Here is an 11,976-nt window from a genome sequence, read left to right as displayed (position 1 = left end):
AACAAGCACACAATTCATCACAAAAACACTTTCTTAGTATGCGCCAATCACAGTGATGGCGAGCGAGGTGCATTATTATTCACATTACAACACATACAGGTCATTTTTTTTGCACATTCTCTGCGTTTTGTATTTCATCAATCAATCAATCAAAGTTGACTAATATAGCCCTAAATCACGAGTGTCTTAAAGGCCTACTGAAATGATTTTTTTTAATTTAAACAGGGATAGCAGATCCATTCTATGTGTCATACTTGATCATTTTGCGATATTGCCATATTTTTGCTGAAAGGATTTAGTATAGAACAACGACGATAAAGTTCGCAACTTTTGGTCGCTGATAAAAAAAAGCCTTGCCTGTACCGGAAGTAGCGTGACGTCACAGGAGGAAAGATTCCTCACAATTCCCCGTTGTTTACAATGGAGCGAGAGAGATTCGGACTGAGAAAGCGACGATTACTCCATTAATTTGAGCGAGGATGAAAGATTTGTGGATGAGGAACGTTAGAGTGAAGGACTAGAGAGGCAGTGCAGGGTGTATCTTTTTTCGCTCTGACCGTAACTTACGTACAAGGTCTCATTGGATTCCACACACTCTCCTTTTTCTATTGTGGATCACGGATTTGTATTTTAAACCACCTCGGATACTATATCCTCTTGAAAATGAGAGTCGAGAACGCGAAATGGACATTCACAGTGACTTTTATCCCCACGACAATACATCGTTGACGCACTTTTAACTTTGGGGAAATATATGTTTCTTGCCGACTCTGATGGCGGCCGGGGTGTCGTCGAAAGCTACAACGCCCGCCACCGCCGCCGCTCCGTAGTTAGCTTCAATTGTTAAGCTTCACCAAGCTGGAAATTATTAACCGTGTATTTACATGTCCATGGTTTAATAGTATTGTTGATCTTCTGTCTATCCTTCCAGTCAGGGTTTTTTTTAATTTTGTTTCCATCTGCATTTGAGCCTGATGGCTTCATTGTTTGCTTCTTGCCACAGTTACATGAGTATTCCTTATCCCTAGTCTATGCCAAGTGTTAGCTTTAGCGTCCAGTGCGATCGGCACGTTTGTCCTCTGGCTTGTTTTACGTTTTTGGTACTTGTTTGATTTTGACAAATAAATCATGTTCCTACCTGCACGTCCTGTCCGGAGTGGTCCGTCTGCATCCCGGGGGAACGAACCCCGCAGTAAGCTGCGACCCTTCATTATTTTGCAGTCTACACGTATCTCTTATGTGTGAGTGCCATCTACTGGTCACACTTATCATTTCACCATGTACCAAATAAAATAGCTTCAAGGTCAGTAAGCACAACCAAAATTATTCCGTACATTAGGCGCACGGGGTTATAAAGGCGCACTGTCCAGTTTTGAGAAAATTAAAGGATCCTAAGTGCGCCTTATAGTCCAAAAAATACGGTACTATGATGATGCTGTTCCTCTTTGATTTGAAGAGTATCAACCGAACCTGACAAATTCCTGTAAATAGTTGAGGAGTTAAACATACCCAAGAAAATCGACTGGAGTCAAGTCCAAAGTCCTAAAACAACGCAACAAGAATAACTGTAGACCGCAGACCTCAACCAACAATCTTGATTTGTATCAGCAGCACTAAAATCGTACATCTTCATAGTTAGCCATCTCCTACGGACACACAAATAACTATTCAAATGAATTTATCATGTATCATTCATTTTGTGCATATTTTAACTGACTTCTTGATAACAAACATAATCTTACAGCATATAGCAGACGTCGTATTTATGCAAAATTGCCAACGACGGAAGTAAAACTGTCTGTGAGCATTTGTGCTATCATAACTTCAGAGCGGAATGGTGACATCCATCAAATGCGCTGCCTAATACAATTGTGGAAAGCAGATTGAGATAAATATTTATGCGCCACATCCACAGATCAATTGTGTGATTTGTTTAGGATGCAAATGTGTCTGCATAGCCCGAGTAGAACGGTCGTGTGTGCAATTCTGAATCAATTTAGTACCGTTTCCATAGAATAATGCGGCAGTTAAGCATGCATTATCATTCTTCTGGGATCGTGTTGCTACCTAGAAAAGGCCACTTTGGTTTTTAACTCGCTTTATGCCATTGCTGTTAAAAGCCTACTGAAAGCCACTACTACCGACCACACAGTCTGATAGTTTATATATCAATGATGAAATCTTAACATTGCAACACATGCCAATACGGCCGGGTTAACTTATAAAGTGCAATTTTAAATTTCCCGCTAAACTTCCGGTTGAAAACTCCTTTGGATATGACGTATGCGCGTGACGTAGCCAGTAGAACAGAGGTATGGCTCCCCCATTGAAGCCAATACGAAACAGCTCTGTTTTCATCTCATTATTCCACAGTATTCTGGACATCTGTGTTGGTGAATCTGTTGCAATTTGTTCATTGCATTATGGAGAAAGAAGCTGAGCAAGCAAAGAAGAAAGTTGTCGGTGCGAAGCGGAAGTCAGCAACACAACACAGCCGGTGTTTCATTGTTTACATTCCCGAAAGATGCAGTCAAGATCGAAGAACTCGGACAACAGAGACTCTTACCAGGAGGACTTTGACTTCGATACACAGACGCCTGTAGAGAACTGGGACAACACAGACTCTTACCAGGATTACTTTGATTTGGATACACAGACGCAGACGCAGAACCGTGAGTACGCAGCTGCGCTTCCAAACATTTGATCGCTTGCCCGTACGTTCGTGTCACGTACGTAACTTTGGTTGAATATATAAGCTTTATGAACCTTGGGTTAGGTGAATGGTCCTTTGGGCTGAGTGATTGTGTGTGTTGTGCAGGTGTTTGAATTGTATTGGCGGGTTATATGGACGGGAGCTAGTTTACTAGAACTAGCTCCTAGCTCCTAGCTATAGCTAGGAGCTAGCATAACAAACAAACAAATCTTTTATGCGGGATTAATTTGTGGCATATTAAATATAAGCCTGGTTGTATTGTGGCTAATAGAGTATATATATGTCTTGTGTTTATTTACTGTTGTAGTCATTCCCAGCTGAATATCAGGTCCCACCCGCGCGCTTCCAAACATTTGATCGCTTGCCCGTACATGCGTGTCATGTACGTAACTTTGGGTAAATATATAAGCTTTATGAACCTTGGGTTAGGTGAACGGTCCTTTGGGCTGGTTGTGTTGTGGCTAATAGAGTATATTTATGTCTTGTGTTTATTTACTGTTGTAGTCATTCCCAGCTGAATATCAGGTCCCACCCGCCTCTCACAGCATCTTCCATATCTGAATCGCTTCCACTCCCCACTAGTCCTTCACTTGCACTTTCCTCATCCACAAATCTTTCATCCTCGCTCAAATTTATGGGGAAATTGTCGCTTTCTCGGTCCGAATCGCTCTCACTTCTGGCCGCCATCACTGTAAACAATAGGGAACTTTGCGGAAATGTACAACTGACTACGTCACGCTACTTCCGGTAGGGGCAAGGCTTTTTTTTGTCAGATACCAAAAGTTGCGATCTTTATCGTCGTTGTTCTCTACTAAATCCTTTCAGCAAAAATATGGCAATATCGCGAAATGATCAAGTATGACACATAGAATAGATCTGATATCCCCGTTTAAAAAAAAAAATTCATTTCAGTAGGCCTTTAACATTGGCCAGACACGGTGGTAGAGCCCTTTGGAATTCAGCTGATTTATTTATTGTACAATAGTTGGGGTGGGGGCATATCATAAGTTGTCAATATCTCTCAGCTGCTACAAAATGCAGGGTTGATAGTGAGTAGGTTCAAAGAGTGTGGCATAGTGTTGTCCTGATAATATATTTTGGTAGCGATACCAAACTTATGGCAAGTTTGTCCTTAAATAAAATAGTGAACATACTAGACAACTTGTCTTTTAGTAGTAAGTAAACAAACAAAGGCTCCTAATTTAGTCTGCTGACATATGCAGTAACATATTGTGTCATTTTCCATTCTATTATTTTGTCAACATGATTAAGGACAAGTGGTAGAAAATGTATTATTAATCCACTTGTTCATTTACTGTTAATATCTGCTTACTTTCTCTTTTAACATGTTCTATCTACACTTCTGTTAAAATGCAATAGTCACTTATTCTTCTATAGTTTAGATGCTTTACATTAGTTTTGGATGATACCACACATTTGGTCATCAATCCGATACCAAGTAGTTACAGGATCATACATTGGTCATATTCAAAGTCCTCATGTGTCCACGGACATATTTCCTGAGTTTATAAACATAATATAAATTTAAAGAAAATTAAAGAATATGTTGTGATGCCAAAAAAAATCGATGTAATCATAGTAGTATCAACTCGATACCAACTCAACTTGGTATCATTACAGTGGATATTAGGTGTAGATCCACCAATGGCGTTTGTTTAGTGTGTAGTGAAGCATGTTTAGCTATTCCTCGTCCTGCAGGGATGATACTTAGTTTTTAAGCCAAAATGCACCCATTCCCCCTTTTCTGTCTACACACTGTGTCTGCTTGTAAGTACTCAGTGATTATGCGCTGCCGAACATGCTTGTCTGCTCGTAAAATCAGCAATGACACGACATGACGACGACAGGGGCGTGGGGGTTCGGTACTTTTTAAAGGCGGTACAGTACCGAATATGATTCATTAGTATCGCGGGACTATACTAGTACCGGTATACCGTCCAACCCTAGTGTGGCATTAAAAACTAGAAAAGCACTCCGACAGGCCCTTTTTTTCCAATACCAAATCAATTTTAAAACCAAACGGTGATCCGGGTCACCTCTAAAATCAAATAATTTCTTCCTTATCTGATTTCCCTGAAATGTATTTCAAAATCCGCCTATAACTGTTTGAGCTATGCTGCTAACAAACAGACAGAAAAATATATAACCTCCTGGCAGAGGTAATTATTTGAAGGGTAAACCAAGTTGCCATCTCTACGTCTACGCGGGCCTTTTTTGTCCGTCTGTTGCTTCCAAACAGGCAGCAAACGGGTTCACTCTTTGCGAAATTAAAATAAACTGAGTGAAGCCTCTTGTCAGACATCCACTCACTTTGTCTCTGTGGGTGGAGGCGTGGCCACTGATCAAAATTTGCCCGGAAGTCATTTATCAACAACACCCAGAAACACCGCTGGGTGTTCGCTGGGCCTGAGCTCATCTAAGATGGACTGATGCAAAGTGAAAAAGTGTTCTGTGGCCTGACGAGTCCACATTTCAAATTGTTTTGGGAAACTGTGGGCGTCGTGTCCTCCGGAACAAAGAGGAAAAGAACCATCCGGATTGTTATAGGGACAAAGTTAAAAAGCCAGCATTTGTGATGGTATGGTATCGCAGCGCATTAACAAGCCTAAAATACCACAACTGAGACCCCGAACTGTTGAACAACTTAAGCTGTACATCAAGCAAGAATGGGAAAGAATTCCACCTGAAAAGCTTCAAAAATTGGTCTCCTCAGTTCCCAAACGTTTACTGAGTGTTGTTAAAAGGAAAGGCCATGTAACACAGCGGTAAAAATGCCCCTTTGCCAACTTTTTTGCAATGTGTTGCTGCCATTAAATTCTAAGTTAATGATTATTTACAAAAACATTACGTTTCTCAGTTCGAACAATAAATATCTTGTCTTTGCAGTCTATTCAATTGAATATAAGTTGAAAAGGATTTGGAAATAATTGTATTCTGTTTTTATTGACGAATTACACAACGTGCCAACTTCACTGGTTTTGGGTTTTGTAATTTCATTATTAAGATTTCATCTTGCTTAAAGCTACAGACACACATGAGTCATTTCAAACTATTTTTTTGCAGCAGAACTGATGATACTTTGCTAATGTTTTTAAGAGCGAGGGTGTAATGGGAATTTTAAATGTGGAAATCCCCTGTGAATAATGAATGAAGCACATTGACTGATGGTCTGCAAAACACCCATCTCCTCTGATCGATAAATATCATGTAATTTTAAAGCACTTTCAATATAAATAACGTCAAATTTAAATACACAGAACACCAAAAAGTCCTTCCACTACTTTGATTATTTATTTGCGTATAAAAAAATCATTTTAGTTCTTTATATATTAGGCATCATTTCCCCCCACAGACATAAACAAAAGAGTAAACACACAGCAAAATTAGTTGAATCATCAGTTGGGCTGAAACTGCAAAATCAAAGTCTTGAATATGGAATGCAGGTACGATTGCAGTGAATTTTCAACCTGAGCTCGACATCCCATTAATAATATGCATTAGCTTCAGCAGCACGCCAACACTTTCTAACCCGGACACCGACTCACATCCAGTAGAAAATACATCAAGTGCGTTTCTGAAAGATGTGAATATTCACTGACATCAATACAAAAAAATACCTTCATTAGCACACTGCAACTTTTCCTAAGAAAGGTTGCGACCTAATTAAGACATAATTGGAAACTACAATAGGGAGGAGATTCATATGGCCAAATTCGCATGAAGCGTGACAAATTGAGGGTGTGCACTATCCACTTTGGCCGCCAGATGGCAGTGGTGTTTTGAACATCTTAAAATGTGTTTTGTGGCAATTCCAAATTTGCTATGTACACTACCATTCAAAAGTTTGGGGTCACCCAAACAATTTTGTGGAATAGCCTTCATTTCTAAGAACAACAATAGACTGTCGAGTTTCAGATGAAAGTTCTCTTTTTCTGGCCATTTTGAGCGTTTAATTGACCCCACAAATGTGATGCTCCAGAAACTCAATTTGCTCATAGGAAGGTCAGTTTTGTAGCTTCTGTAACGAGCTAAACTGTTTTCAGATGTGTGAACATGATTGCACAAGGGTTTTCTAATCATCAATTAGCCTTCTGAGCCAATGAGCAAACACATTGTACATTAGAACACTAGAGTGATAGTTGCTGGAAATGGGCCTCTATACACCTATGTAGATATTGCACCAAAAACCAGACATTTGCAACTAGAATAGTCATTTACCACATTAGCAATGTATAGAGTGTATTTTTTTAAAGTTAAGACTAGTTTAAAGTTATCTTCATTGAAAAGTAAAGTGCTTTTCATTCAAAAATAAGGACATTTCAATGTGACCCCAAACTTTTGAACGGTAGTGTAGAGTGGCACTTTCCTTCATTTTCAGCAGACTGCATTGCGAATGATTGACCCACCCTCTTTTCTCTCACACGAGATCCACCCAAGAAGGCCAAATGAATTCCTTGATTCCCTACTGTGGAAAACAAATCTTACTCATGTTTAAATAAATATTAAATTATGAGTCAAAAATTGGTACCGCGATTAAAAAACATGGCAGGTTAATTATGGAAAAACACACAAAAAACAATTAAAAACACTTATATTATGTATCAGTTGGCAGTGACTCGACAATGGTTATCTTCATCCTCTTGAAAATAGAAAAAATACAAAACTGTGAGCTATCTCTTAGATTTCTTTTGAAGCTCAAAACACATATTTGTAGTCATGGCTCAATGACCGCAAATCACAGAGAAAGGAGAGCTTTAAGTTTATATGTACGTTAACGACATTTCTGTTGTCGTGTTCACATTGGGCAGCTCGGACAAGTTGAATTCTACAAACCAGGGATAATCAACTAATTTGTAACAGGGGACTTCTCCCTTCATTATTATTTTGACCAGCAGCTATCTGCCAATGTCTTTACATTGGCCCAAGTTCCTCTAAAGAACAGGAACACTCTTGTGTTTTTAGGAATTTTGCTGCAAAAAAAAATGTCTCTCCCAAGTTGAAACTGACCTTGAGGGCTGGTCTGGTGGTCCGGTGCGCCAGTTGAACAGCTGTGGTGTAAACAGATGTGCTGCATCGTCAACAATCTTGCATGGAAAAAAAAACAAAAAATATGAAGGGGCGACATCCGAACACAGAAATGATCCAAAACCAGAAGCATAAAAACACCATAAAACACATGCTATGTGAAAATATTCTTATACCTAAACATTTTAACCTTAAAAGACACTTTGGAGTTAACGTGAAATATTGCATCTTAATAATATCCTCTGAAGGCCTTAGTGGCCACATGCGTGGACAGCAGCTTTTAGCTCTTATTTCCAAAATTGTGTACACTACTGAATTGGGGTCTTATGACCGCTTATGTGGACACTTATACTGCCATCTGGTGGTGTCAGAAGAGTATAACATACAATGGAATTTGGAAGAAAAAGTCTAAAAATAAGAATTCATGTCACTAAACATGAAGTACCCGTTTGTTACTTATGGACTAAGTACATCATATCAAAAAGATGATTCTTAGTTTTTATTCTAATTAGGGTCCAATAAGCCCAAATAGCAAAGAGAAATAAAAAAAAAGCATGTAAACAAACAGCTTGGGCCTTAAATATAAACACAGTACAGGCCAAAAGTTTGGACATTCAATGCGTTTTCTTTATTTTCTTGACTATTTACATTACTGCTTTGCACACTCTTGGCATTCTCTCGATGAGCTTCAAGAGGTAGTCACCTGAAATGGTTTTCACTTCACAGGTGTGCTTGAAGCTCATCGAGAGAATGCCAAGAGTGTGCAAAGCAGTAATCTGAGCAAAGGGTGGCTATTTTGAAGGAACTAGAATATAAAACATGTTTTCAGTTATTTCACCTTTTTTTGTTAAGTACATAACTCCACATGTGTTCATTCATAGTTTTGATGCCTTCAGTGACAATCTACAATGTAAATAGTCATGAAAATAAAGGAAACGCATTGAATGAGAAGGTGTGTCCAAACTTTTGGCCTGTACTGTAAATGAACCGATAAAGTACCGATTCCCGGTACCTCGGAATCGACACTAGTACTTAACAGTACCAATTTTCTGTACCTAAAGGTGTGTTGATAAATGTTAATTGTTTGATAATTAAATAGTATCTTTTAATGTGACATTCAAAAATGAGCTGATTATGATAACTGTGCTGTCCAGTTGTTATATCTTGTTTTATTATACCATTCGAATCTCGTTAGCAATGCAGTCGCACTTCCAAGATCTTAGTTGGCAGTACAGTATAGGCTATCTATTGTATGTTGTCTATTGTATGTTGCGCCCTACAAAGTGTTTATACTGTAAGTATTGTGCTTATTGCACAGCAGCTGTTTTGATTGTAACATTCATCTTAGCTGTAGTTTTCATTACCAAATTTGGAGGCGTTGAACTTGCCATGTAAAGTCGCTAATGCTAATAGTATCCTGTCTCTGGCAAATCCAATGTAACTTGGCATCAAGTTAGCGCATTTTAAAAGAGTGGAGCCTCACTTTCAATTTGAGCGTTCTATACAAAGCGTAGTTGCTTTGTTGGTGTTGGAAATTGCAACATTACTAAGAGAGAGTTTGGCTACGTCCGCCCTGAGTGCTGCTTGAGTGATTGTTTACGTTTAGCCGGTGTTTAACCTGCAACTGGACGTGACGAGTTTGCCACCGGATGTGACGGCACGTGCAACATAGGGCTCAAAATATGGCATTGTTTGATTTTACATGATTCGATATCCGGTAGTACCGACAGAATTCGGTCAAAGAGTTGGAGATAAGTAGCAGCTTATAGACCGGAAATTACGGTAATGAAGTAAAATACATATTCAACACTGTCTGCTTTGTCACCTATAACTAAGGGTGTAACGGTACGTGTATTTGTATTGAACCGTTTCGGTACGGGGGTTTCGGTTCGGTTCAGAGGTGTACCAAACGAGTTTCCACACGGACATATTAAGTAGCGCACCGCACGTTGTGTAAACAATGCATATCGAGGCACAACACACGGCACGCTAGCAACGACCGGGCTACGACAACATGAAAAAGTCAGAGCTGGAAGACCCTCTTGCCTCGTTAAGATCTCCCATTTGGGAACATTCCGGCTTCGCGGTGCAATACAACAACGGATAACATCGCTTCAACGAAGAGAAAGACGAACAAACACAGCTCCCCACCGCATTCAAGCAGCTTCTCCTCGGCGAGTCAGGCAGGGCTAAAGCAATAACAAATGCCGTTGGTGTTTTTATAGCAGCAGATTTAAGACCATAATGCATTAAAAACTAGATTTTGACCCACTTCTATGGTGGAAGAACAATGAGCCCATATATCCTCTTACTGCCAAGTTAGCCAGGCACTACCTCGCCATACCTGCTACCTCCGTGCCCAGCGATAGGGTATTTTCCACAGCTGGAGACATTGTAACTGCAAGCAGGTCTGCTCTTTCTGCAGACAATGTGGATAAACGGATTTTTCGGGCAAAAAACATGAAAATTGAGTGAAAGTCAACAGGGTTAAAGGCTGGGGGTTGGGGAAAGAAAAGTTAATCTGAGGCTGAGTTGACTTGAAACTGTTTAATGTTGCACTTTTTGTATGTAGAAGAAAAGTTTTGTCATTTTATTTAATCTGAGCAACAACTTGAAGCAGTTTAATGTTGCACTTTATATGTGGAAATGTTGCACTTTATATGTAGAAAGGTTTTGTTAAGAAACCAATTCTGAGCCTTATCATATTTAGTTTTTATTTTATATACACTACCGTTCAAAAGTTTGGGGTCACCCAAACAATTTTGTGGAATAGCCTTCATTTCTAAGAACAAGAATAGACTGTCGAGTTTCAGATGAAAGTTCTCTTTTTCTGGCCATTTTGAGCGTTTAATTGACCCCACAAATGTGATGCTCCAGAAACTCAATCTGCTCAAAGGAAGGTCAGTTTTGTAGCTTCTGTAACGAGCTAAACTATTTTCAGATGTGTGAACATGATTGCACAAGGGTTTTCTAATCATCAATTAGCCTTCTGAGCCAATGAGCAAACACATTGTACCATTAGAACACTGGAGTGATAGTTGCTGGAAATGGGCCTCTATACACCTATGTACATATTGTACCAAAAACCAGACATTTGCAGCTAGAAAAGTCATTTACCACATTAGCAATGTATAGAGTGTATTTCTTTAAAGTTAAGACTAGTTTAAAGTTATCTTCATTGAAAAGTACAGTGCTTTTCCTTTAAAAATAAGGACATTTCAATGTGACCCCAAACTTTTGAACGGTAGTGTATGTTGACTGCATTAACCCTGGCAATGGACCCTGTGTGTATATGTATGTCATTGTTATGCTTAGCATTCATGACTGCCTGATGTTGAACTGATCAGCTTAGTGGTGGCTCACATCCATCACACACACAGCTATTTTAAAGCAATGTTAAAAGGATAAAGCCATTGTTTACAAATTTTGGTAAATAAATAAGCAGAAAATGTATATTTTGTTTTTTTCTTACTGTACCGAAAATGAACCGAACCGTGACCTCTAAACCGAGGTACGTACCGAACCGAAATTTTTGTGTACCGTTACACCCTTACCTATATCACACAAGGTTTAGATAAAAAAACATTTACAAATAGCTTAGCAAATAGTGATTGAATTGGTTTAAAAACACCTCTGTTATATAGTATTTGTGCGTTTTTGGTTTGGGATCATTTCTGTGTTTGGAGCGTTTGTCACTGTCGGCCACCCCACCATAACGAAACATTCAGAGTGTGACGACTATTGAGAAAGTCTAAAAGCTCGTCGTCGAATCGTTGTATCAAAAAGTTGAAGTTGCCTGCTTGAAAACAAGGCAGGCTCAGCCCACTGTTGAGGCTTCAGTGTCAATGCTCTATATGAAAAAGAGTGTCTTCTTTTATTTCGTGAGGCATCCTTGAAAGAACCTAACCACCGTGTCCATTCCCCCTGTGGCACAGTGGGCTCGAGTGGGTTGCAGTGGTAGAGCAGCAGTGTGCCTGTGCTACCTGGATGTATCAGTGATGAGTCTTTTGAACCAACGTCCGACAGCCACATCCACTCTCAGCACTAACAAGACTCCAAGTAGCAAAAACACGCAGCTCATCAGGAACCCCGAGGCCTCAAACATCAACCTGGAAGAAGAGATAGAAATACAAGAGCACCTTTGTAATGTCACTCAAGGGAACCAGTATTTAGAAGTAATTTTCTCATTTCAAATACATGTAAGTACCGGCATATCT

The 11,976-nt window shown here is 39.4% G+C and overlaps 1 protein-coding gene across 2 annotated transcripts in view; it reads right to left on the bottom strand.

Moving 5' to 3' along the window:
* Positions 1-6,008: 6,008 nt before the first annotated feature.
* Positions 6,009-11,976, bottom strand: part of pigo (phosphatidylinositol glycan anchor biosynthesis, class O) — a 28,476-nt gene continuing 22,508 nt past the window's right edge. Inside the window, exons 11-12 of one of the 2 annotated variants that reach the window (XM_062031670.1) lie at positions 11,743-11,868; positions 6,009-7,818 (exon numbers count right to left, since the gene is read on the bottom strand). In XM_062031670.1, the coding sequence (XP_061887654.1) occupies positions 7,614-7,818; positions 11,743-11,868 (331 nt within the window). In that variant the 3' untranslated portion in view covers positions 6,009-7,613. Of the gene's footprint in view, positions 11,869-11,976 lie in introns of both variants that reach the window. The other variant, XM_062031671.1, reaches the window with a different exon arrangement.

Source organism: Entelurus aequoreus, linkage group LG21, assembly GCF_033978785.1.
Source record: "Entelurus aequoreus isolate RoL-2023_Sb linkage group LG21, RoL_Eaeq_v1.1, whole genome shotgun sequence".
In the NCBI taxonomy this organism is placed as follows: Eukaryota; Metazoa; Chordata; class Actinopteri; order Syngnathiformes; family Syngnathidae; genus Entelurus; species Entelurus aequoreus.
This window is presented reverse-complemented; position numbering and strand designations above follow the sequence as displayed.